This window comes from Oncorhynchus tshawytscha, linkage group LG33, assembly GCF_018296145.1.
Source record: "Oncorhynchus tshawytscha isolate Ot180627B linkage group LG33, Otsh_v2.0, whole genome shotgun sequence".
Classification (NCBI taxonomy): domain Eukaryota; kingdom Metazoa; phylum Chordata; class Actinopteri; order Salmoniformes; family Salmonidae; genus Oncorhynchus; species Oncorhynchus tshawytscha.
The window spans coordinates 9,769,028-9,796,393 of record NC_056461.1 but is presented as its reverse complement, the minus strand read 5'-3'; the positions used below and the strand labels follow the sequence as shown (position 1 = coordinate 9,796,393).

The following is a 27,366-nucleotide window of genomic DNA, read 5'->3' as shown; positions in this document are numbered from 1 at the left end:
CATCTTTAGGGATGTGTTCCCTCTAGTCGTATGTATAGTCTCTACCTCTAAACTGAAACAGGAAATGGAAAATGCCAACTCTCCCAGATCAGCTAGTTTAATACTGGTATAAACTGCCATGATCAATATGTGTTACCAGTGCCACATAGCATAATGCCACTTCCACAGAAATAGACAATGCAATGTCCTTCATTTGGCTGTCAATTCTAAATCCTCTTGTCTGTTTCTGGTCGCGTCCCACCGCTGTTCCACCTTCGTTAAGTTGTTGAAGAATGTAGGAGAGGAGAGTCAGAGAGAGAAATGTGATGATGATGTCTCTGTAGCCACACACACACACACACAATTATATAGTACATACAGTGCAGTTACAGCCAGTGGAGAAAAAAATACTATAAACTAAATATATATCTATAAATAAAGTAAAAGATGTATGTTTTTTAATATCTTGTAGAAAATGCTTTTGTAATGATGTTGAAAGTAAAGTATTGGCTGGATTCTGCTTCCTTGGACAACAGTGACAAAAACAATAATGTACAGAGGAATTTGTTTGTGTTGACGATATATATATATATATATATATATATATATATATATATATATATATATATATATATATATATATATATATATATATATATATATATATATATATATATATATATATAAAAACAATGTGGCTGTGCAATTTATGTACATTTGCAACTAGACTTATTAAAGTTTTATTTACCTATTTTAAGCCTCTGCCTTGTGTGTTTCTTGCCACTGTGGTGAATATATTTTCCAATACGTTTATATTTTCCATACCATGTGATTTTGGTAAATGCAACAAATCACGTAACGGTTGTCTCAAATTGCTATGCGGATTTCATGTGACTCAGACAAAAAAACATTAACATATTTCCAGCCACAACCTATAATTCAGCCGCAAACCAGTAGATTCAGACCTATAATTTGGGAAACACTGTCTTAGTTGATTGACAGGTATTAAATCAGATACTACTTGGCTTATGATGAGAAAAATGTACATATGTTCTAAGATATACTCAGTCTAGTAATAGAATGATGATTACGAGAACCATTTAGAGGAGGGGAAGATGGCAGGAGAGAGGTAAAAGAGGGAGAGAGGTAAAAGAGGGAGAGAGGTAAAAGAGGGAGAGAGGTAAAAGATGAGAGGAAGATGGAGAGAGAGGTAAAAGAGGGAGAGAGCTAAAAGATGAGAGGAAGATGGCGGGAGAGAGGTAAAAGAGGGAGAGAGCTAAAAGATGAGAGGAAGATGGCGGGAGAGAGGTAAAAGAGGGAGAGAGGTAAAAGAGGGAGAGAGAGATAAAAGATGAGAGGAAGATGGAGAGAGAGGTAAAAGAGGGAGAGAGCTAAAAGATGAGAGGAAGATGGCGGGAGAGAGGTAAAAGAGGGAGAGAGCTAAAAGATGAGAGGAAGATGGAGAGAGAGGTAAAAGAGGGGTAGTGAGTGGTGCATGCTCCTCAGCTCGGCTGACCTACATACTGCCTGATTGTTATTCCCCACAGTAGCTGGGAGAGAAGATGAAGAGAAGAGGGAAAGAGGGAGAATGCTCCAAAAACACATGAGCTGGAAATGCTCAAAATCTCTATCCTACCCAAGGTAGACATTATTTCTTGCCATGTATTACAGTCAGGGCTGGGTAGGTTCCTTTCTAAATGTAATCCATTACAGTTACTAGTCACCTGTCCAACATTTTAATCTGTAATGTAACTTTTGGATTATCCAAACTCAGTAACATAATCTGATTACTTTCAGTTACTTTTGGATCACTTTCCAATAAGAGGCATTAGAAGAAGCCAAAAATAATCCATCAAACGTGTTTGGTTTGTCATCATAGTGGTCTCTGACTTGTGGTAAAACTCGCTCAGGTGGAACAAACGTAAACTTGTGCCTTTTTCCAGTGCTGCACTGAATGTCATTGACAAAACAGAAAGGTGTGTTTTTTTTCCACTAACATTGTTTAAAAGTAATCCAAGAGCGCTGTGTTTACACAGGCAGACCAATTCTGAACATCAGATCTGATTGGTCAAAACACCAATTAATGAAACAAATATCAGAATTTGGCTGCCTGTGCAAACACAGCCGAAGTAATCATCTAGGTTTTTGAAGGTATCTGTAATCTAATTACAATATTTTTGCTGGTAACATAACTGATTGCAGATAGGTTTTTTTGTAATTCGATTACGTGTAATCAGTTACTCCCCAACCCTGATTACAGTATGTGAAAGTGTGCTATATGCTACACTTAAAATAAAATGGCTTAACACCAGTGTAGAATTACTGCCCTGTGGGCCAGTAACAGGCAGTGATGTGTAGTAAGGGTAGGCAAGGTAGGCAGTGCTAACTCTGTGAAAAGACTATAAGATGGCACCAATATACAGTGGGGCAAAAAAGTATTTAGTCAGCCACCAATTGTGCAAGTTCTCCCACTTAAAAAGATGAGAGAGGCCTGTAATTTTCATCATAGGTACACTTCAACTATGACAGACAAAATGAGAAAAAAAATACAGAAAATCACTAATGAATTTATTTGAAAATTATGGTGGAAAATAAGTATTTAGTCTCCTACAAACAAGCAAGATTTCTGGCTCTCACAGACCTGTAACTTCTTCTTTAAGAGGCTCCTCTGTCCTCCACTCGGTACCTGTATTGACGGCACCTGTTTGAACTTGTTATCAGTATAAAAGACACCTGTCCACAACCTCAAACAGTCACACTCCAAACTCCACTATGGCCAAGACCAAAGACCTGTCAAAGGACACCAGAAACAAAATTGTAGACCTGCACCAGGCTGGGAAGACTGAATCTGCAATAGGTAAGCAGCTTGGTTTGAAGAAATCAACTATGGGAGCAATTATTAGGAAATGGAAGACATACAAGACCACTGATAATCTCCCTTGATCTGGGGCTCCACGCAAGATCTCACACCGTGGGGTCAAAATGATCACAAGAACGGTGACTAAAAATCCCAGAACCACACGGGGGGACCTAGTGAATGACCTGCAGAGAGCTGGGACCAAAGTAACAAAGCCTACCATCAGTAACACACTATGCCGCCAGGGACTCAGATCCTGCAGTGCCAGACGTGTCCCCCTGCTTAAGCCAGTACATGTCCAGGCCCGTCTGAAGTTTGCTAGAGAGCATTTGGATGATCCAGAAGAAGATTGGGAGAATGTCATATGGTCAGATGAAACCAAAATATAACTTTTTGGTAAAAACTCAACTCGTCGTGTTTGGAGGACAAAGAATGCTGAGTTGCAGCCAAAGAACACCATACCTACTGTGAAGCATGGGGGTGGAAACATCATGCTTTGGGGCTGTTTATCTGCAAAGGAAATAATGAATGGGGCCATGTATCGTGAGATTTTGAGTGAAAACCTCCTTCCAATCAGCAAGGGCATTGAAGATGAAACGTGGCTGGGTTTTTCAGCATGACAATGATCCCAAACACACCACCCGGGCAACAAAGGAGTGGCTTCGTAAGAAGCATTTCAAGGTCCTGGAGTGGCCTAGCTAGTCTCCAGATCTCAACCCCATAGAAAATCTTTGGAAGGAGTTGAAAGTCTGTGTTGCCCAGCAACAGCCCCAAAACATCACTGCTCTAGAGGAGATCTGCATGGAGGAATGGGCCAAAATACCAGCAACAGTGTGTGAAAACCTTGTGAAGACTTACAGAAAACATTTGACCTCTGTAATTGCCAACAAAGGGTATATAACAAAGTATTGAGGTAAACTTTTGTTATTGACCAAACACTTATTTATTTATTTACGCTGGCCTGACCAATCCATGCTTAAAGATTGTTTTGATCACGCCAGTGGTAATGGCTGGAGCGGAATCATTGGAATGATACATGTATACCTCAAACACATGGTTTCCATGTGGTTGATGTGTCATGGTAATTCTAATCAATAATGAGGAGAGAAGGTCAATCACCAAAAAGGATATTAACTTTATTAAAAACACATCGATGAGGGTGCAGGTCAATGCAACATACAAGGTGAATCGACTGAGTTCTCGAATAATACAGAGACGCCATGGGTTTACATAGAAACCCAAGAACTGCTTAGTCATGGTTGGTTCCATCATAAGCTACCTTGTTTTCTTCTTGTGGCCAGGTGTATTGGTTGTGTGAGGTCATAGTGCAGAAACAAGTGATAACGGCTATTCCATTTACTCCTTTCTCTACCAAGCTAGTCTCCATTCTCTTCCACCTCCCCACAACTGTGCCCTTGGAAGATAGTAAAAGAACAGGAGGGACTGTAGAACTGTGGTCACTCTCAGAGGCTCTTTGTCTTATGCTGTGTGACCAGGTTACTCAGAAACAAAGATGAAAACAATACCGGTCTACCTGTTCCTCAAGTTTATCTCCATCCCATGTCCTTGGCTACATGCCTAGACCAGCAGCGGGGAGTGAACTGGGAAGAGATCAGGTAAATACGTGATTCTCTCTCACAGATGCCATTCCATTTACTCCCTTCCAGACATTATTATGAGTCGTCCTCCCCCCAGGAAACTATGAGGTATTTAATACCATTCCACCGATTCCACTCCAGCCATTACCACAAGCCTGTGCTCCCCAATTAAGGACCCACCAACCTCCTGTGGATCACGCGGACTGGGATATGTTCCGGGTTACCTCTGAGAATAACATTGATGTATACACTAACACGATGACTGAGTTGTTAAAACATACCCAAACCAAAAAACGTGGATAGAGGGCAGCATTCGCGCAAAACTGAAAGCGCGAACCACCTCATTTAACACCAGTAAGGTGACTGATAATATGGTTGAATACAAACAGTGTAATTATTCCCTCCGTAAGGCAATCAAACAGGCAAAACGTCAGTACAGAGACAAAGTGGAGTCGCAATTAAACGGCTCAGACACGAGACTCATGTGGATGAGACTCCAGACAATCATGAATTACAAAGGGAAAACCAGCCACATCGCAGACGTCGCCATCTTGCTCCCAGACAGGCTAAACACCTTCTTCACCCACTGAGAATAACACAGTGCCACCAACGTGGCCCTCTCCCATGGACTCTGGTCTCTCGTTCTCCGTAGCCGACATGAGTAGGACATTTAAACGTGTTAGCCCCGCAAGGCTGTCGGCCAAGACGGCATCCTAACCGCGTCCTCAGAGCATGCACAGACCAGCTGGCTGGAATGTTTATGGGCATATTCAATCTCTCCCTATCCCAGTCTGCTGTCTCCACATGCTTCACGATCTTCCTGTACCCAAGAAAGCAAAGATAACTGAACTGAACTAAATGACAATCGCCCTGTAGCACTCACTTCTGTCATCATGAAGTGCTTTGAGAGGCTAGTTAAGGATCATATCACCTCCATCTTACCTGACACCCTAGACCCACTTCAATTTGCATACCGCCCCAAGCTCATCATTAAGCTCGGAGCCATGGGTCGGAACCCCGCCCTGTGCATTTGGGTCCTGGACTTCCTGACAGGGCTCCCCCATGTGGTAAAGGAAGGAAACAACACCTGTACTACACATCCTTAACACAGGGGCCCTACAAGTGTGTATGCTCAGCCCTCTCCTGTACTCCCTGTTCACCCATGACATGCATGGCCACGCACGCCTCCAGATGACAACAGTATTAGGCCTGATTACCAACAATGACGAGACAGCCTACAGGGAGGAGAGGAGGGTCCATCCACATCGACAGGACCGCAATGGAGAAGGTGAAAAGCTTCAAGTTCCTCGGTGTACTCATCACTGGCAATCTGAAATGGTCCACACACACAGACAATGTGGTGAAGAAGGCGCAACAGCACCTGTTCAACCGCAAGAGGCTGAAGAAATTTGGCTTGTCCCTAAGACCTTCACACACTTTTACAGATACACCATTGAGGGCATCCTGTCGGGCTGTATCACCATCTGGCACGGCAACTTCACCGCCCGCAACCACAGGGCTCTCCAGATGGTGCCGCGGTCTGCCTGCCCTCCAGGACACCAACAGCAACCAATGTCACAGAAAGGCCAAAAAATATCATCAAGGACATCAACCACCCAAGCCACTACCTGTTCACCCCGCTAACATCCAGAAGGTGGGGTCAGTACAGGTGCTTCTATCTCAAGGCCATTAGAATGTTAAATAGCCATCACTAGCCGGCCTCCACCCTGCCCTGAACTTAGTCATTGTCACGGCTACCACCCGGATACTCAACCCTACCCCATAGAGGCTGCTGTCCATAGACATGGAATCACTGGTCACTTTGATAATGGAACACTGGTCACTTTAATAATGTTTGATACTGTTTTACTCATTTAATTAAGAAAGCATTCAGACCTTTTTCCACATTTTGTTAAGTTACAGCCTTATTCTAAAACAGATTAAATAGTTTTTTTCTCATCATACTACACATAACCCACAATGACAAAGGAAAAACTGTTTATCCATTTTAGCAAGAATATTTATATTAAAAGGAAATAACATTTACATAAATATTCATGCCCTTTACTCAGTACTTTATTGAAGCACCTGTGGCTGCGATTACACCCTTGAGTCTTCTTGGGTAAGATGCTACAAGCTTGGCACACTGTATTTTGGGGAGTTTCTCCCATTCTTCTCTGCAGATCCTCTCAAGCTCTGTCAGGTTGGATGGGGAGCATTGCTATTTTCAGGTCTCTCCAGACATGTTTGATCGGGTTCAATTCCGGGCCCTGGCTGGGCCACTCGAGGACATTCAGAATCTTGTCCCGAAGCCACTCCTGTGATGTCTTAGCTGTGCTTAGGGTTGTTGTACTATTTACCACAGGTGGACTCCAATCAAGTTGTAGAAACATCTCAAGGATGATCAATGGAAACAGCACCCCAGCACCTGAGCTCAATGTCTAGTCTCATAGCAAAGGGTCTGAATATTTATGTAAATAAGGTATTTCTGTTTTTTTGCTAAAATTTCTAAAAACTTGTTTTTGCTTTGTAATTATGGGGTGTGGTGTGTAGATTGAGGAGGACATTTTTTGAATAATGATGTAACATAAATGTGGAAGAAGTCAAGGGGTCTGAATACTTCCCGAATGCACTGTCATGACTTGCCCTTTTTGGTGAGGACCATAGGCACCAGACCCCCCCCCTTCTCTTCTCTTCTCGTTCACACCACAGTTTTATGATGGTCTTAATACCTGCAGGAAAACTCGTTCTCTCTTTCAGAAATGGAAGTTAAATCCCTTTGTTACCACAGAGAGAGACGTTGCAGTGCGGTAACATCAAAAGGTTGAATAATGAAACAATATTTCTGTAATCCAAACAGTTGGAACGGTACGTGGGTACTTAAAGAACAATCATGTCGAATTGATTACTAATTCAATGAGCCTGGTGGTTTTCATGCTCAAAATCTAAAAGTGCTAAAACTTCATCAAAACTTCAGAAAAGGCACCAGAGTACGCATGCCTTCCTTCCTATCCATTCAAATTCCTTTAAAATCGTTGACGAGCATGGCCATCCCTGACGACAGTCACTCTTAATGGACAGGCTCAGCATAGGTCTTGCTGCCTCGCTTCATGCATTGCATTGAGCCCATTTCATATTTTGCGCATGCGTATTGCCTAAACAAGTTGTGTGGGTAAGCTCTGCACATTTTGGGCATGTCTACATCATTTGGCGCTTGCATCCTTTGAACTGAACAAAGCTACAGTAGCTAGATAGCAAAAACAACCCGGCACATTGACATTATACTACATTATACAACATTTTTATACAACATTTTCCAAACTTGGTATAATTCAGAGGGGAAGACCAACACCTGCGCTGCCGACCTTCATCAGAGGAAGCGACAGAAAATCATCAGGACAAGGACACGCTCAGGCCCGGCTCAACGAGGTGGCAAAAGGTAGATTTGCCACCTCAGTTTTAGTGTTATATCCCTGTATTAAAAATAGCAAAAGAATGAAAATGGTTTAGTGACAGGTTGGCGCTGTCTCCACTGCGCTGTATCAGGAACCATGGACAGAGCCCCCCGCGGAGTGTGTGTGTGTGTTTGTGTGCGCAAGGGGGCTATGGAAAGCCACTGGGCGGTTAGGTAGGATATGATTCCTTTGGGTTTCCATAAGCGTGAAAAAACGCTACTTATCTGTGGTAGGCTACGTGAATAACGTGGTAGGCTATGTGAATACTGTGATACGCCTCCACCTGTAATTTTGATTTTGATTCATAAGGACGGGGTCAAGTTTACAATTGAAGCTGCTTCACTCAACTCTGCCTCACACCCCACCACTACAGAAATGAGTTCGCTTCTTAGCTAGCTGTAAAAGGCATTAGCGTTTTTAGCCTATTTAGCTTCAACCAGCTAATCTGCCACTGCCACAATGGATCTCAGAAATCAAACCACGAGGCCGCTGCCAAGCCCAGCAGCGATGATGCTCGAAGAGCTTATCACCCCTTCCAAAAGTAGCACCAGGATAACTGCTCAACAGCCCCCTCCAACTGTTCCTGATGATCTTGGAACAGAGGAGCCGGCCCAGGTTAGCCTAGAATCCTAATGCAAACAGGGCTTTCACCCAAGACGGATATTGAAACTGGAAGCATGCTATTGACACAACCAAATTATTCGCATCAAGCAAGGAGAATCTTAAAGGTACTGCACTGTGGAATGAAAAACAAGTTCGAAGTTCAATGGGAAATGAGATGTCAACACTTGTTAATGATAGGCAGCTGGCAATAACTAATTTTCCACTTTGACAAACCGTCAATCAATCAAAAGTATTTATAAAGCCCTTTTAACCTGTCTAGGACACAGGTTCCGCTAACGGAACCCCCCCCAACATTGCGCTGAAAAGGCAGCACGGGAAATTCAAAAATATTTTTGGGAAATATTCAACTTTCACACATAAACTTTTTATGGCTGGGGGGCAGTATTGAGTAGCTTGGATGAATAAGGTTCCCAATGTAAACGGCCTACTCCTCAGTCTCAGTTGCTAATATATGTATATTGTTATTAGTGTTGGATAGAAAACACTCTAAAGTTTCTAAAACTGTTTGAATGATGTATGTGAGTATAACAGAACTCATATGACAAGCAAAATCCTGAGGAGAAATCAAAACAGGAATTGAGATATCTGGGCTTTGTATGTATTCACCAGAGTCCCCAATGAAATCCCCTTGAGATATGATGTTGCACTGACTAGGGGTTCCACTAATGTCAACCATCAATAGAAATTATAATGAGGCTTCTATGTTGTTGTGGGAGTGAATGAGAGCAGAATATATCAGCTGTCCATCAAGCAGCCATTTTGTGATTGGGCTTTTTCCTCATGGTACCCACTTGCGTTCCATTGCTCACGAAGACGAGAAGGAATACTCCGGTTGGAACTTTATTGAAGCTATATGTTAAAAACATCCTAATGATTGATTCTGTACTTAGTTTGAAATGTTTCTTCAACCAGTAATATCACTTTTTGAAGTTTTTGTCCGATATAACGCTGACCAGAATTAGCGTTTGGATATGTATACCAAACGCTCTAACAAAAGAAGGTATTTGGACATAAATAACGGACATTTTCGAACAAAACAAACATTTATTGTGGACCTAGGATTCCTGGAGTGCTTTCTGATATAGATCATCAAAGGTAAGGGAATATTTATCATGTCATTTCTTGTTTATGTTGAAGCCATCTTTGCAGCTGTGGTGTTTTTAAATTGAGCTCCATCTCAGGTTATTGCATGCATTTCTTTTTCCGTAAAGTTTTTAAAAAATCTGACACAGTGGTTGCATTAAGGAGAGGGATATCTATAATTCTATTATCATCTACATTTATGATGAGTATTTCTGTTGAATGATGTGGCTATGCAAAATCACTTGATGTTTTTGGAACTGGTGACTCTAACGCGCCAATGTAAACTCAGATTTTTTAAATATAAACTTTATCAAACAAAACATGCATGTATTGTGTAACATGAAGTCCTATGAGTGTCATCTGATGAAGATAATTCAAGGTTAGTGACTAATTTTATCTTTATTTCTGGTTTCTGTGAATGCTATATTTTGCTGGAAAATGGTTGTGCTTATTGTGGTTTGGTGGAGACCTAACATAATCGTTTGTAGTGCTTTCGCTGAAAAGCCTATTTGAAATCGGACACGTTGGTGGGATTAACAACGAAAATGGATTTCAAATTATATAAAACATGTATGTTTTAGGAATTGTAATTATGAGATTTCTGTGGTTTGAATTTTGGCACCCTCTATTTTCACTGGTAGTTATCATATTGATCCCGGTACCGGGATTGCAGCCATAACAGGTTTTAACATCAGCAGATGTCCCAAAGTGCTATACAGAAACCCAGCCTAAAACCCCAAACAGCAAGCAATGCAGATGTAGAAGCACGGTGGCTCGGAAAAACTCCTTGGAAAGTCAGGAACCTAGGAAGAAATCTAGAGAGGAACCAGGCTCTGAGGGATGGCCAGTCCTCTTCTGGCTGTGCCGGGTGGAGATTATAAGAGTACATGGCCATTTAAGGCTAGATGGTTCATCAAGATGTTCAAACATTCATAGATGACTAGCAGGGTCAAATAATAATCACAGTGGTTGTAGAGGGTGCAACAGGTCAGTAGCTCTGGATTAAATGTCAGTTGGCTTTTCATAGCCGAGCATTCAGAGGTTGAGACAGCAGGTGCGGTAGAGAGAGAATGAGCCGATGACAGCAGGTACGGGACAAGGTAGCGCATCCAGTGAACAGGTCAGGGTTCCCTAGCCGCAGGCAGAACAGGAGCGGCAGCACGACCAGGTGGACTGGGGACAGCCAGGAGTCAACAGGCCAGGTAGACCTGAGGCATGATGCTAGGGCTCAGCTCCTCCGGGCAGGGAGGGAGAGAGGGAGAGAATTAGAGGGAGCATACTTAAATTCACACAGGACACCAGATAAGACAGGAGAATTACACCAGATAAAACAGACTGACCCTAGCCCCCCAGCACATAGATGTGTTCAGTCAGCACAGACGAAGCATGCTACACTCAAGGAATGCTCAACTAATCCAACTGGGATTTGAAGGGGATTTTGGAAGAAGGTTTCGGCGGAAAATGAAATGCTCAATTTCTCAACTCTTCTGAAAAGCTAACAATCTAGCTGGTTGGTTTTGATCAAAATCTTGGTGGTATAGCCCGTGGCGTCATTTTCAGCAAAAACTCAGGGAATAGGGAATAGCAAAATGAGAATAGAACTTTTATGTTTGTGGTGTAGAATGATATAAGCAGTATTCAATATAATTCCAATGACCCAGGGTATATCGGTATGTTTGATCATAGAAACGGATGGGTTACATTCTATTTCTATGTTTTCTTGGTAGCCTATTGCTTTTCCTGGTTGTAAATGGAACTGTACATATTGGAACCGGGTTTATGGTAGGCCGGCATTGCTTAATTGATTACATGGGTGGGTCGAATTTGAGCCACGGAAGCGTATTGCCATATCGCAACATGCTGCTGGACTAATGAGCGGCGCAATATTCTCTGTTTGAAGCCTATAGGTCTATTTATTTGACACGGCAGCTGTGCACGGCTGCATGTCACTGTAGCAGGCGGTATTTAGGTTTACTGCGTTCACCTTTTGTTTACTGCGTTTGTTTACTATTAATGTAACTAGCCTTATATACAGATTGCGTCATAACTTTATCAATCTGATATTTTGTTTATAGGCTTATGGTAGGCCTACCACCGTTTTGTTCTGTTCGCATACGTTCATTCGCAGTTGTGTCGGTATTCTAAGCCAAACTGCTATTCAGTATTTTTGTTTTGAATGAATAAGCTACTTTCAGCATTTAGTTTGTATTCTTTTGGTAAGATAGCTGTGTGTACGGCTGCACTCACGTAGGGTAATTCACCTATTACGAACGGTCTATCTAGCTTGCAGTCTAAATGTATTGCCAAATAGGCCTTGCTTTAGTGTCTTGGGCGATGTCAATTGTGCTGATGCATTCTTTCATGTTCTGCAGCATAAAACAATAGACATTTGGGTTCTGCTGCGCACGTATCAGCAACACGATGTATGATGCGGATGCCAGGAGGCAAGTGTTTCTATGATTGGTTTGAGGAGAACTGCACCACACTCGGCCTAAAAAGACAAAGTCATCCGGAGCAGACGGCGATTGGAGATGAGAGGAATGTTTTACAACATTTTGGACAATATCAGTGTTCAAATGAAAGCCAGGTTTGATCATTTTGTCACCCTTGGCCCTACAATCCTGTCACTGAGAGGTTCACCCTGAAGGACAGACTAATGGACTTCATTTACAAGTAAAGTTAGTTCTAAATGCATTTTCTTTTGCAATTTACGGGTTAGTCAACTGTTGAATAAACATGAGAATAGACAGCATTCCCTTTGATGCATTTGAATTAAGCTGGAATTTTCTGATGAGACACCGATGTCTTGAACTGCATTTTTCAGTCATTTCGATTGTTATGGAAAATCCATTAGAACCGTATTTATTAAATATGTGTGTGTAATAATATTTCACATAATATAATATTATTGTGTGTGTGTGTGTCCCGCGCAGTGCATTGGAAGAATTGTAAATCCATTGTCAAAGACTATGGAGTTTGCGTTGAAAACTATTCAGATAAAATGTGTCCATACATTGGTCTTTTAGTGCCACCTATTGGTTGTAACTGTGGATGCTACATCGGTCTATGGCTGAGCTCAGTTGTGCTGTCATTTTGTCAGATGATACAAAAAAATTTTTGGGCTATATTGGTATTTACAATTTGGTGAAATTTTTTGTCAATTTCGGTTAATAGCCTATGTCACTGGTTGTTAGAGCTATCTGTTGTATGGTGATGTTGGGCATTATCAATGTTTATTATTGACTAAGAGCTCGACTCAATCTGTATCGCGGAAGTTCAGCGTAACAGCGGAATTGAAATTTAAAGGCAATGTTTCCACGTTAGCGGAGACCGCATTCACGCTGCATACACAGTATGTCGGCTCAATCGTTAACTTACCTTTAAATTTCTATTGTGCAATCTGTAACACTTCAGCGATACAGATTGAATAGATCCTTAAATCTGGATTTGATCATAGCCAGTGCCTACCCAGCCACGGACCTCACCACACCACACATGCTTCACCACACGTGCTGTGGACCACATATTAGACGGTGTAGAAAATGTACAATATGTAAGATCTAACAAATCTAAGATTAGACACAGGCAGCCCAGAATGATGCAAAGCAGAGCATTACCATCATCCTATAGCATAACGCCTCGTCTTTCCACATCCACTTCAGAGGCTGAATTGATTGAATTCTTGAATGCATTTCCATCGACTCAGGCCTAGGAGCAGAGAGCTAGTGGGGAGGGAGAAGACGGTGGGTAGGGAACGGACCACATTCATAATGCCTCCTCATGCTTATTTCACAGAGATGCCTTTAATTGCTCCCTTGAGGCTCACTTAAGGCCTGATTCAGACTTAGGAAATGTACGTCTATCCTACGCATTTCTCCGTAGTTGGTACTCCGACTTAAGTTAACAGGCGTTGCAGGCGTGATTCCCTTGAGCGTGCTGAATACATTTAATTAAACCACTAAAAAAACTTGCTGGTCAACAGATTTTCTTGTGGAGTTTTCATTCAATAGGGCTTTCAGTACATTTATCTAAAGCAATTCCTTAACATTTGGTGTGCCTTTAATTAGAGTTTTATCAAAAGAGAACAGTTCAGAATATTAGGGGTCAATGAAAGAAATCCATTTAAATACATGCATATTAGTCTCCTTTTCAGCAGATTTAAAATACTCGGATCTTGTATATTATTTAGGGTGAGGAAAACATTTATAAATAGTTTAAAAAAAATTGATGCACAAAAAACACCGCTCAGAAAAATAAAGGGAACACTAAAATAACATCCTAGATCTGAATGAATGAAATATTCATATTAAATACTTTGCTTCTTTACATAGTTGAATGTGCTGACAGCAAAATCACACAAAAATTATCAATGGAAATCAAATTTATCAACCCATGGAGGTCTGGATTTGGAGTCACACTCAAAATTAAAGTGGAAAACCACACTACAGGCTGATCCAACTTTGATGTAATGTCCTTAAAACAAGTCAAAATGAGGCTCAGTAGTGTGTGTGGCCTCCTCGTGCCTGTATGACCTCCCTACAACGCCTGGGCATGCTCCTGATGAGGTGGCGGATGGTCCCCTGAGGGATCTCCTCCCAGACCTGGACTAAAGCATCCACCAACTCCTGGACAGTCTGTGGTGCAACGTGGCGTTGGTGGATGGAGCGAGACATGATGTCCCAGATGTGCTCAATTGGATTCAGGTCTGGGGAAAGGGTGGGCCAGTCCATAGCATCAATGCCTTCCTCTTGCAGGAACTGCTGACACACTCCAGCCACATGAGGTCTAGCATTGTCTTGCATTAGGAGGAACCCAGGGCCAACCGCACCAGCATATGGTCTCACAAGGGGTCTGAGGATCTCATCTCAGTACCTAATGGCAGGAGAGCACAGGGCGCCAGCGGCGAATTTGCCAATCTTGGTGTTCTCTGGCAAATGCCAAACGTCCTGCACGGTGTTGGGCTGTAAGCACAACCCCCACCTGTGGACGTCGGGCCCTCATACCACCCTCATGGAGTCTGTTTCTGACCGTTTGAGCAGACACATGCACATTTGTGGCCTGCTGGAGGTCGTTTTGCAGGGTTTTGGCAGTGCTCCTCCTTGCACAAAGGCAGAGGTAGCGGTCCTGCTGCTGGGTTGTTGCCCTCCTGCACGTCTCCTGATGTACTGGCCTGTCTCCTGGTAGCGCCTCCATGCTCTGGACACTACGCTGACAGACACAGCAAACCTTCTTGACACAGCTCGCATTGATGTGCCATCCTGGATGAGCAGCACTACCTGAGCCACTTGTGTGGGTTGTAGACTCCGTCTCATGCTACCACTAGAGTGAAAGCACCGCCAGCATTCAAAAGTGACCAAAACATCAGCCAGGAAGCATATGAACTGAGAAGTGGTCTGTGGTTATCACCTGCAGAACCACTCCTTTATTGGGGGTGTCTTGCTAATTGCCTATAAATTTCCACCTGTTATCTATTCCATTTGCACAACAGCATGTGAAATGTATTGTCAATCAGTGTTGCTTCCTAAGTGGACAGTTTGATTTCACAGAAGTGTGATTGACTTGGAGTTACATTGTGTTGTTTAAGTGTTCCCTTTATTTTTTTGAGCAGTGTATATTGTATAAACATAATTATATAATATAAAAATATACAGCTGGTCCTATAAATTTACTCTAATAATTATCACTAATCATGGAACTGTGATGACAATAGTCATGAACCTTCATGAACCGTGCCAGGCTCCAGGTTTAAACGAGTGTTCCATAATAATAATTCAAACAGGCTACATTATTGCACAACTTGTAATTCGTTAGTCTAATATGATCCACTATTGCTAGAGATCCTCAGGAACAACCACATGAACGTGACAAAGGAAAGAATGCTAAAATAACATTGTAATGGAACGATGCTAAACGCAAGGAAATTAACATTCATATGAGTTATAAATGTAGGTTATGGGTATAACTGACGGTGGTTACTGATAGTGGCTAACATTTAACACGATACAAATTGTTTTAAAAAATGCAGTGAAAAGTCCTGGCATAGAATTAAAACATTTTATAAATCAACTCAGTAGGTTATACTGTTATTAATTTGCGCATGGCTACTGAAGCCTATATCTTGGGTCTCCAAATGTTTAAGTACGTTAGTCTACTTAAGTAGGCAATAGAAAAAAAGCCTGTCTATCATGTTCATTGATTGGGTTAAGACGAACCGTCACTCCAAAACTAGCGGACCAATGGAGACTCATTGTCTCCGCCTCCCTCTAAACCCCGCCCTTCACGGAAAAATAATGCCAAAACTCGCAATCGAAAAGACTGGCAGTAAAAGCAAAGAAACAGACATTGAAAGCAAAGATACGAGTAGCGTAACCAAAAGGTAGTACATGCAGGGAAGAGCGTTGGCAAAATCTATTCAATAGGATTGGTTGCTGGGAAAGTTGAACCGAAAAATTTTTTTTTTCAAATATATATATTTTTTAAATAATTTGTCATAGAGTTCAGCTCTTGCTTTAAAATGATCTGCTTGTAAGTTGGTATTTTGCTTTTGACACCTTATTTGTGTTTACAATTCTATACATTTTGCTCTCAATCGTTTGGTTTTTGATTTCAACATTCATTATTTCACCCGTCCTCGAAAATGTTTACAATTTTATATTTAACTAGGCAAACAAATTCTTATTTTCAATGACGGCCTAGGAACAGTGGGTTAACTGCCTTGTTCAGGGGCAGAACGACAGACCTTGTCAGCACTGGGGATTCGATCTCGCAACCTTTCAGTTACTAGTCCAACGCTCTAACCACTAGGCTACCTGCTGCCTACATTCTTAACTTTATTCTTCATGTTCACGATTTATTTTATTTTGAATTGAATACATATGGCTTTAAAATTGACCCCCCCCATACCCCTTCATCCACACTGGCGCAGGAAAATATGTATATGCACTGCACATTCAAAACCTATTGGGAGTTAGGAGATTTTGTTTTTACAATCTGTCAGCATTCATTTCGAGACCAAGAAAAACCCTTTCAACTGGTTTAAATACAGTCCTTTATTCAGCATTGCAGTGCTATGAACAGACGCACAGTACATCCCAATGGAGGTTATGGTCGAGTATCTATTTTCTCAGATGCTGTGGTGGAGTACAGTAGTAGATGGCGCAAACGTCTATAGTCTTAGTAGTGTAGTGTGTGTTCTTAATGATGAGCTTGTGAACAAGCAGCAGCCCATATGGTACTGAAGGAACCAAGATGATAGCTTTAGTGTTTAGTTTCATTCTCCGGCAAGCGGCAACTGTTTATAGGTGACACTGACTGGCGGGAATAAATTATGTGGAGGAAAAACTAACCAAATCAAATACAATACAAAACATTCCTATGGATACGGATGACACAGTATTCGTAAACAAGCAGTGTTGAATGACAGCATTCTCCTGATTACAGTCCTGGTTCGGTCTCGTAACTTCCTATTCGCCATGAAGGGCGTCAAAAGCAAAGGAGACGCGCTCCTATTTGGGTTTGTGGCGGCCATTTTGAGTAACCATCTGTCTCGCTCACTGCTGTTTGTCTAAGGCTGCTATGTTATTGGAGTAGCTGCTGTTATGAAAGGAGAGGAAATGCCCAGTCCCAAATCAAACCAAAGCCCATATGACCTACACACTGGAGATCTGAGAGTATATGATAGGTATTGGCAAATCATTAATTACTTGACTTTGTCTTCAGATAGGCTGTTTATTCTTCTTCATATTACTTATGTACCATCCAATCTTCTCAGGTGGTCTTCAGTGCATGGGGGGTACTGTTGGGCTAAGGGACGATTTGTGATTGGGTAGAACGGTCTGGGAGGATGTCCTTTTCCCTTTGGTACAATGATGAGACATCTCATCACTGATTGGTTCTGTGAGCAGGAACAGCTAAATGGCAGAACCGCTGGCCATTACAGTTTATGGCCGTTATCTCAAATACACTAAACACACACACACACACACATCTGTGCAAATGTTGTAGGTTCTAAAGCTATCGTGGAATTGCTCAGATCCATACCCGCAACATACACTGTGTGTAAAACTGCAGTACGTGCGTCGATTTCCCTGAAGAGAGAGCGTGTGTGTGTGATTGCTCAGTGGGTTGCTCAACAGGGCTGAAGCGAGACACAACCTACCCTGAAGTTATTAATCAATAATTGCATCCCAAGCAGGGCCTTACAACCAACCATCTCCCCCTCTGGACCTGAGTGACCTTTCTTGACACACACACACACACACACACACACACACACACACACACCCTTCATACCTCGTTCTCCCACTTCCTCAACCACCCTGTGGACTTCCTCCTCTCCTTTTTAAGGAAAGTAATGAATTCCAGAAAAGGCCTCATGGTGCTGAGCCTCTGAGGTCAGCTCCCAACAATCTGTGTCTCTTCTCTCAACAGGACCCCCTGGGGGAATTTGAGCCAGTCTTTGTGTTCCTCTGTTAGGAGTGTGTGTGTGTGTGTGTGTGTGTGTATAGCTCCTTAGGCCCCAGTCGGGTCAGTTCTCTACATTGCCCTTGTGTGTGGGACGTAGTCTCTGATGCAGCCTGTAGTCTTGGGACGAGGCCCTGCGCGGGGTGGCCGGGGAGCAGAGCTGGGGGGCCGAGAGAGCCTGGCCTGGGGTGGAGGTTGACACATGGTGGGGGTGTACAGTCCTGCCTGGCTGGGTCCTGCCGCAGCTTACAGAGCGCCTGGTGGAGGAGGTGCTGTCCTCGGGTAGAGCTCCTCCAGGATCCCCTCTTCCCTGGTTCTCCAGCTGAGCCTCACACACCTCCAGCAGGGACACTACCTGCTCCCTCAGGGGGAGAGACTTGAACCGGCGCTGGGCCAGGTAGAAGAAGGCCTCTACAAATGCCTGCAGACCCATCCCTGAGAGGAGGAGACAAATAGAAGAGATGTGGTAGAGGGGGAGAAGGGTGAGAGGAGAGCGGGGGGGGGAAAGGATAACAGGGAGGTGGAAGAGAGAGAGTATTTGCCCTGTATCAAACTGATTCTCCCTGATCCTTGAGTCACTCTCCTATAATGAGTAACTATACTGAACAAAAATATAAAACGCAACATGCCATCTCTAAGATTTTACTGAGTTACAGGTCATATAGGAAATCAGTCAATTTAAATAAATACATTTGGCCCTAATCTATGGATTTCACATGATTGGGAATAGAGATCTGCGTCGGTTGGTCACAGATAAAAAAAATAATTAAAGAGTAGGGGAGTGGATGAGAAAACCAGTGAAAGAGATGTGTTGTACTGCATGATTTCACATTAAGTTGATCAGGCTGATTGTGGCCTGTGGAATGTGGTCCCACTCCTATTCAATGGCTGTGCGAATTTGCTAGATATTGGAGGAAACTGGAACACGAGGTTGTACACCGCGTCAATCCAGAGCATCCCAAACATGCTCAATGGGTGACATGACTTGTGAGTATGCAGGCCGTGGAAGAACTGGGCCATCTTCAGCTTCCTGGAATTGTGTACAGATCCTTACAACATGGGGCCGTGCATTATCATGCTGAAACATGAGGTGATGGGGTCAGATGAATGGGACGACAATGGGCCTCAGGGTCTCGTCACGGTATCTATGTGCATTCAAATTGCCATCAATACAATGCAATTGTGACTGTAGCTGTCCACTAGCTCTCCCACATCCCTCTTGTTGTCCGTAACTTATGCCTGCCCATACCATAACCCCACCATGGGGCACTCTGTTGACATCAGCAAACCTGCTCGCCCACAAGACGCCACGTAGTCTGTGATTTTGAGACCAGTTGAACATACTGCCAAATTCCCTAAAACTTGAGGTGGCTCATGGTAGAGAAATTAACATTCAATTCTCTGGCAACAGCTCTGGTGGACATTCCTGGTCAAAACTGCACATTTTAGAGAGTGGCCTTTTATTGTCCCCAGTTTAACCAGCTTCTTGACATGCTACACCTGTAGGTATCCACATCAAGATGAAGTCAAACTAATAAATCAACCTACCTACGACACACAGAAGCTCTGACCGTCCAACCAGAACACACCCAGAGACACACCATCCAGGTAGGTACACTACATCCCTTTGATATACAGTACTTGCACATTGCACACCATTTATTCTAGCTTTTACTATTTACCACACGTTCCACCAAACTGTGCTGTGGCCCTCAATAAAACATTAGGAAGAGTGGGTGAAACACACGAAGAAAGTGGAAAAACAAGGATTAAAGTGAGGGCGAGAGTTATTTTCCTATAAAGTCTCGTGGAGGGGGGGGGGGAGAGAAAGCCAGAGAGAGCGACTTTCTTCTGAGGTGATAAGGGGCTTTTAGCATTCAGCTAAAGTCCTGAGTCAGCGCTTCCCTCTTCCCAAAACACAAAACTTTATTATTAATAATAAATACGTGCCTTATCCCTACACTCCACAATCCTTCCCTCCCCAACACTGCGACCCAATCATCAGAGAGAGATTGGCTCTGTTTTCCTATTACCCGTAGGGGTAATGACCAAATTCTCACCCCTTGATTTGGGTCTGGAACCAAATATTCAGCTCACAACTCCTCGCGTTGCGTCCTGCTAAAAACTGTCCCCCCATGCCAACCGAGCCCAGCAAGAGGAAACCCGAACAGCAATCAATTGTACCGCTGTACCCCTCTCTTCCTGCCCCCTCTGCATATTTTCAGGTGGAAGCTGGTGAATTATTCATAGTGGATGCTCTCACAAATGGATGTCACTACGCTGTGAGCTCATTTCAATGATGTGAGAGGGGATTCCGTGGACAGTTAGAGCCAAAAACAAAACCTGGCCAATTAAAAAAAAAAGGTCACAGCTAGTTCTGCCGGAGACCTGAAGACCTGCATTAGCTCCCCCAACGAATACCTAGTGCTTAGTTCAGCGGGCTAACACAATTACGGTTTGTTGTTATTGGTGGGCAGAGTGATTCGTGACTGGCGATTGGCGGGCTGTGTGAGAGGTGACTTGTGATTGGCCGGAGGGTTACCCGCTTCTCTGGAGCCAGGCAGCATGCTGGCCCAGCGTCGTGTGACGTCGATGTAGAGGATATCCACAGTCGCCATGGAGAAGTGACTGTTGCTCAGTTTACAGTTCCTACACACAGACAGACGGATAGCATGGTTTTATGTGGCCTATGGGTTTCATTGACTAGAAAAAGAACACAACGCACCATCGGCAGCCAAGAAGTGGAATCACTTGAAACAACTGACAAATTAGGTTACTTATCAAAAAAGAACCATGCTAAGGCACTGCTTGACAATAAGTCCACGCGCACACCAACGTAAGCTCTCTGACTGTGTGTGTAAGGGGTGAGGAAGAGGAACTAGTACCTGATGAAGGTTCTGAAGCCAGTGGGCCCCAGGCGCATGTTGCCCTTGACGCCCAGGAAGCGCAGGAAGAGGGCAGTGATGCGCTCCACGGTCCGCAGGTAGCTGAACTGCTTGGTGTACTTAGGGAACACCTGCTTCAGACACATAGAGGGTAGGACACGCCCCTCCTCCCCAGCCCCCCTCACTGGTGACCCCGACAGCTCCTCCTGCTGGTGCTCTGGGTAGGACCTGGGGGAAGAGAGGGGGAGAGTCATTGATGGGAAGTGGGTGTATCCACCTAGATTCACCTATTCTACGGAGGTCAGGTGTGTGTGTGTGTGTGTGTGTGTGTGTGTGTGTGTGTGTGTGTGTGTGTGTGTGTGTGTGTGTGTGTGTGTGTGTGTGTGTGTGTGTGAAGACAGAGATAGATTGAGAGAAAGAGAGAGCGAGAGAGGTTATTTAGGGGAATTGTGTGTTGATAGGAGGTGATCTATGAGTGAATAAGAGCGGTCTCCATCTTGTGTAGACGCCTATAGTGATGTAACACTGATGCGGCATCTGACCCTATGCACCCAGGCAGCAGGGCTGAGTAATGGCCTCTATAGTCCTTCTGGACATAGGAGCACAAGGCCAGCCTAATGAGTCAGCTGGTATACTGGAGAGGAGGAGAAAGAAATAGAGAGCGAGGAGATGGATAGGCGAGCCGGAGGACGGAAGGTAAGGATATGTGGATGGAAGGTTTCACTGCGCTCGGCCGGGAGATTAAATCATCTGTCTATAAAAGCACTGTGCTGTGGCTCTTCACTGGAGCAGATAACACACTTATGCCTGGCCCATACACACACACACACACACACACACACACACACACACGTCGCAAATGTCACCTAAAAGGCCGGCTACCAGATGGACTACAAACAAGACATAAACTAAGTGGTGAAGAGCGGAAGATGCTAAGCTCTCCTCTCTGTTCCTGGACGTCTAGGTCCGTCTTAGCGGATCAAGGGAGAGGAGGAGAGAGAAAAGGGGAGAACAACATAACATTCTTACGGTTCAAGGAGAAACAAAAGCAATTATTTCTGAATTATGTTAATGTGATGCAGGCCACACGCCTTACTTTCAATTAGTCCTCGAGGCAGGAGAGGAAGAGGGGGCCAGAGAGGACAGGGTGCAGGAGTTCATCCCACCATTCCTTCTAGCGGTGCTCCCATGTACTCAAAGAGGGACCAGGGGTCTACCACCATTGGCCCACTGTGGCAAATCATTAGGATAATGCACCCACGGCCCGCAGCACCCACACAGGTAAAGGAACCCGCACGCACGCACACACAGAAGACAAATGAGGTAGCACTCTCAGCACTCTGGTTTAACTTGCTGTAGGTTATATCTGTATTCCTCTCCGATACAACAGCTGAATACCGCTCGTGTTTGATGAACAAAGGACAACGTCAACAGAAACTTAAAGCCAACCCGGAACACCAGTCACAAACACAAGTGAAAACAGGGGAGCAGAGTACCACTTCCCGAGAACAAAACATTTGAGCTTACAATGCAAATCTCCAATCCTCACTTTCCCTGCATAATACCTCACCTTCATCAGGACACTGAATCATACAAATCAGCAGCGCATTGGAGGGGGGGGGGGAACTGTAATGCTGTTAAAAAAAACATTTTGCTGTTCTGCTCCTTTAGTTGACGTGGAACAAAATCACTCACATGTGTTCTACCAGAGGAGACGAACACAACTCGCCCTTTCAGAAGCGGTGTAAGAACTTTAGTCTTTCTTAACGTCGTTCTTTCAGGAAGTAGGTGGTTCAGTGCTAGCTCTGCTAGGTAATTGGGAGTTTTGGGCTGCCCTGGTTGAAGACCTAAGAGCAGGTTAACATACATTCACGCATGCTGGAAGGAGACAGGACACACACAGATGAATCCCTCAAGCTCCCCTGTGTGAGCAATTCATAAACACTTGGCGTTGGTTGTGGAGGATATTCGGCAGTGTTGAGCAAAGCTGTAGCGGCAAAACAATTAGTGTTTAGTTCTGAGTGGCATACTGCTGCTCGGGAGAACAGATAGCGCTCGACTTTCGCACAGACCAACTCAGATTAACTGTCATGTTTCTATGTCAGACTCAGTTTGAACCCATTCTCTCTCAAGACAGTTCTCTAGGAATATCTTTGTGTTTGACGTTACCTATTCGATTTGACCTTTATGCAGAGTGCCATGCTTTGATGAATGACGGCAGAATAAAGCAGAGAATAAGACAAGAGGTGAAAAACATACGGTACCAGTCGAAAGTTTGGACGAACCTGCTCATTTCAAGGGTTTTTCTTTATTTGTACTATTTTCTACATTGTAGAATAATAGTGAAGTACTGTTAATACAGTCCCAAAGTGTTGTGCGTGTCATCAGTCAAGTTTTCAAGATATTGGACATTCAAGAAGCAAAAGTGTCACCGGCCACATCATCACGATGATGCAACATTTTTGTGGGTTTTCCCTTTTGAATAAGGCATTTCTTGTCCAAAGAAAGTGTTGTCCGACTTTGTTTCTCCAAACTGGAGAGTAGACTTACCCTGGATGATTATGTGTGGGAGATGGTAACAGGGTGGAGGCAAGAGAAAGAGTCAACAATAGGTTGAGCAAGAGAGGGAGAGAGAAAAGGACAGAAGCTAACAAAAAAAAATATGAAGAAATAGGAGAATGAGTAGCGTGCAGAGGAGCGATTAGGGTCTACTGTTGGTGCATAGTAGGAGAGAGAGAGAGACCGAGAGACACACACACACACCGAGAGAGAGAGACCAAGAGAGAGAGACCGAGAGAGAGAGAGAGACACACCGAGAGAGAGAGACCGAGAGAGAGAGAGAGACACACACCGAGAGAGAGAGAGAGAGAGAGAGAGACACCCGAGAGAGACAGAGACACACACCGAGAGAGAGAGACCGACACACACCGAGAGAGAGAGAGACCGAGAGAGAGAGAGAGACACAGAGAGAGAGAGACCGAGAGTGAGAGAGAGACACACCGAGAGAGAGAGACCGAGAGAGAGAGAGAGAGAGAGAGACACACCGAGAGAGAGAGAGAGACACAGAGAGGAGAGAGACACACCGAGAGAGAGAGACACACCGAGAGAGAGAGACCGAGAGAGAGACACACCGAGAGAGAGACCGAGAGAGAGACACACCGAGAGAGAGAGAGACACACCGAGAGAGAGAGAGACACACCGAGAGAGAGAGACACACCGAGAGAGAGAGACACACCGAGAGAGAGAGAGACACACCGAGAGAGAGAGACACACCGAGAGAGAGACACACACCGAGAGAGAGAGACCGAGAGAGAGACCGAGAGAGAGAGACACACCGAGAGAGAGACCGAGAGAGAGACACACCGAGAGAGAGACCGAGAGAGAGAGACACACCGAGAGAGAGAGAGACCAAGAGACACACACCGAGAGAGAGAGAGAGAGACCAAGAGACAGAGGAAGACCGAGAGAGAGAGACAGAGAGTGAGAGAGAGACTGTCCATTGGAAAGGGTAACCACAGAGCTGAGCTACAGCTAATCAATGAGAGAAGAAACAACCTCATTCCCACCCTTTATCCGTCCACTCTCCTGTCATCCACATCCATCTCTCCCTCCCACATCTCTCCCTTTCCACTCAAATTGCTGTGGTGGTAGCAGAGTGGCCACATAACTCTTAAACCTGCTGTCACACTGCAGAGGGGGGTTTAACCAGCAGCAAGCGTTTCCAAAACACTCCCTGCCAAGCCAACCGTAGCCAGCTAAGGAGCTAAAACAATCTATATTCCACTTTCTGTTTTCTCACGGCAACTTTGTGAATCGTCACCCTCCAGTAACCAACGTGACCACGGAGACGAGAATTGATCAACGATAAAACAGCCCGGTTGTTGTTGACCAAAGTGTGCAGCTGACTGATTTTCTACTCGTCTGAATCGGAGCCTTCACTGGGTGGGAAAAGACGGATGTAAAGGCGAAACGCAGATTCAGGCTGAAGCATCCCATTGAAGTTGAATAGGAGTGTTGGGGGAAAAAAGAGCGATTGGCACAGGATAGTGTGAATTTGTCACCAGGCAGTCAGTGTAATCTAGGTTTGGCTTGAAGGAAAGACAGTCTTCCTTACTATGGGTCTTCTGCCAGTTGGCTCAGCCCTTCACCTTTTCCAGCAGTTTTAGAACTAAAGAAAAGGCTGCTGTGGCCCGGCTCCACAAAGGGTGGTATTTCTGCCTTTAATGGGCTCAAATCAGCCCGGGAACAAGAAAAGCAGATCCAAAACAGAACCAGAGCAAATACACAGGAAATGCTACAAATGGTCCTCTCATTTCATATAAATATACTTTATTTTCCCCTTGGACAATAGAGAATGCTGCTGCTCCCACATAAATACACAAATAAATAGAATCAATGGAGAATAACACTCAATCACACACACACCCCCCACACCCAACCAACCACACAAAAAGTTAATGTCAGGCCAGGCCGTGACAAGGTGGCAGATCCACATGATTGAAGAACTACGGGCCAGGCTCCAGTCAGTCATTGCCAACTCCCTCAGCTCTACTGTATGTCTCCCCTGTTGTTAAGATGTTTTATTGACAGGGGTAAAACTAATGTTTCTATCTGTTCCAACTGCATATAGGCACCCTATAACGTCTCCTCGATGGCTGGAACTCTGTTTTCAGTGCATGTACGGGGTCCCATGTCACCTTTCTGGCCTGTCTGATGATGGTGTCTTGGAGAGAGGAGGGAAGTGTCATGCCTATAAATCTTCCCTGCGGTCTTGGTTAATCTCAAGATTTGGGCATCGGGCTACACGGTCAGGTTACCAAACCATGTAGCAATGCTGTAGTGTTGACGCCATAGACCCGGCATTGACGAGCTCTCCACAGCGGGGCGCCAGCACAGCCCAATGTCGACACGGACCCCCGGGTACTTGCAGGAGTTGACCTGCTCAACGTTCCCTCTGTGCACCCCTATGGGGCCGTGGTGCCCAACAGATTTACACCATCTGACAAATACTTTGAGCTCTGCCCTGTGGCCGTTGGTGTCAACCAGAGTGGTGTAAAGCGCTCTGCCGTTGGACTCTGGAGCAGTGGAAACGCGTTCTCTGGAGTGATGAATATCGCTTTACCATCTGGCAGTCCGACGGACCAATCTGGAGCCCGAGGACAGCGGTGTTGTCCGAGAGCTTAACCACGTAGTTGTTGGGGTGCCTGATGACGCAGTTGTTGTTGTCGTATACAGCGTGAAGAGGATAGGGGAACTCACACAGCCCTGGTCGCCCCGTGCTATTGGGGGCACCCCAGGGTAAGTGAAGTGGGTTTCAGTCAGGTAAAGCTTCCTGTATGTTGGGATGTGTGTGTGTGAAGTAATGACACACACACACCTCATTCCGACTCATAAATCGTCCTCGCCGACGGCACAGGACACACGTCGTAGCTCACCGCGACACACACCTCAGCTCACCGTAGCTCAGTGTAACACCGTAACACAGAGTCTGTGCTGAAAGATTAATGTGCTAGGTGAGTGCGCTGCATGTCTGAGTGTGTCAGTGATACCATCAAACCTCTCCATTCTACCTCTCTCTGGGTGCCGGTCGAACCGTAATTATTCATCCTGCCTGTCTAGCTCTCTCACTCCCTCCTGTCAAACCTCACCAGTCTTTCCACGCTCTCTGTTTTTTTTTTACCTCTATATTTGACTCCAACACCATCATTAAGTTTGCTGATGACACAACAGTGGTAGGCCTGATCACCGACAATGACAGAGAGGAGGTCAGAGACCTGGCTGTGTGGTGCCAGGATAACAACCTCTCCCTCAACGTGATCAAGACAAAAGGAGACAATCGTGGACTACAGGAAAAGGAGGGCCGAGCACGCCTTAATTCTCATCGACGGGGCTGCAGTGGAGCAGGTTGAGAGATTCAAGTTCTTTGGTGTCCACAACACCAACAAACTATCATGGTCTAAACACACCAAGACAGTCGTGAAGGGGGCACGACAACACATATTCCCCCTCAGGAGACTGAAAAGATTTGGCATGGGTCCTCAGATACTCAAACGGTTCTACAGCTGCACCATCGAGAGCATCCACACTGGTTGCATCACTGCCTGGTATAGTAACTGCTCAGCCTCCGACCGCAAGGCACTACAGAGGGTAGTGGTACGGCACAGTACATCACCGGGGCCAAGCTTTCTGCCATCCAGGACCTCTATACCAGGCGGTGTCAGTTGAAGGCCCTAAAAATTACCAAAGACTCCAGCCACCCTAGTCATAGACTGTTCTCTCTGTTACCACATGGCAAGCGGTACCGGAACACCAAGTCTAGGTCTAAAAAGCTTCTACCCCCAAGCCATAAGACTCCTGAACAGCTAATCAAATGGCTACCCAGACTATATGCATTTATACATGTATTTTTTTTTTACAGATAG

The 27,366-nt window shown here is 44.5% G+C and overlaps 1 protein-coding gene across 3 annotated transcripts in view; it reads right to left on the bottom strand.

Annotated features, from left to right (window-relative positions):
- Window positions 1-16,627: 16,627 nt before the first annotated feature.
- ttll11 (tubulin tyrosine ligase-like family, member 11) overlaps window positions 16,628-27,366 on the bottom strand; it is a 41,589-nt gene continuing 30,850 nt past the window's right edge. For all 3 annotated transcript variants that reach the window (XM_042311569.1, XM_024397217.2, XM_024397216.2), the window contains 3 exons: window positions 20,945-21,172; window positions 20,602-20,708; window positions 16,628-18,494 (listed from right to left, as the gene is read on the bottom strand). In XM_042311569.1, the coding sequence (XP_042167503.1) occupies window positions 18,124-18,494; window positions 20,602-20,708; window positions 20,945-21,172 (706 nt within the window). In that variant the 3' untranslated portion in view covers window positions 16,628-18,123. The remainder of the gene's footprint in view (window positions 18,495-20,601; window positions 20,709-20,944; window positions 21,173-27,366) is intronic.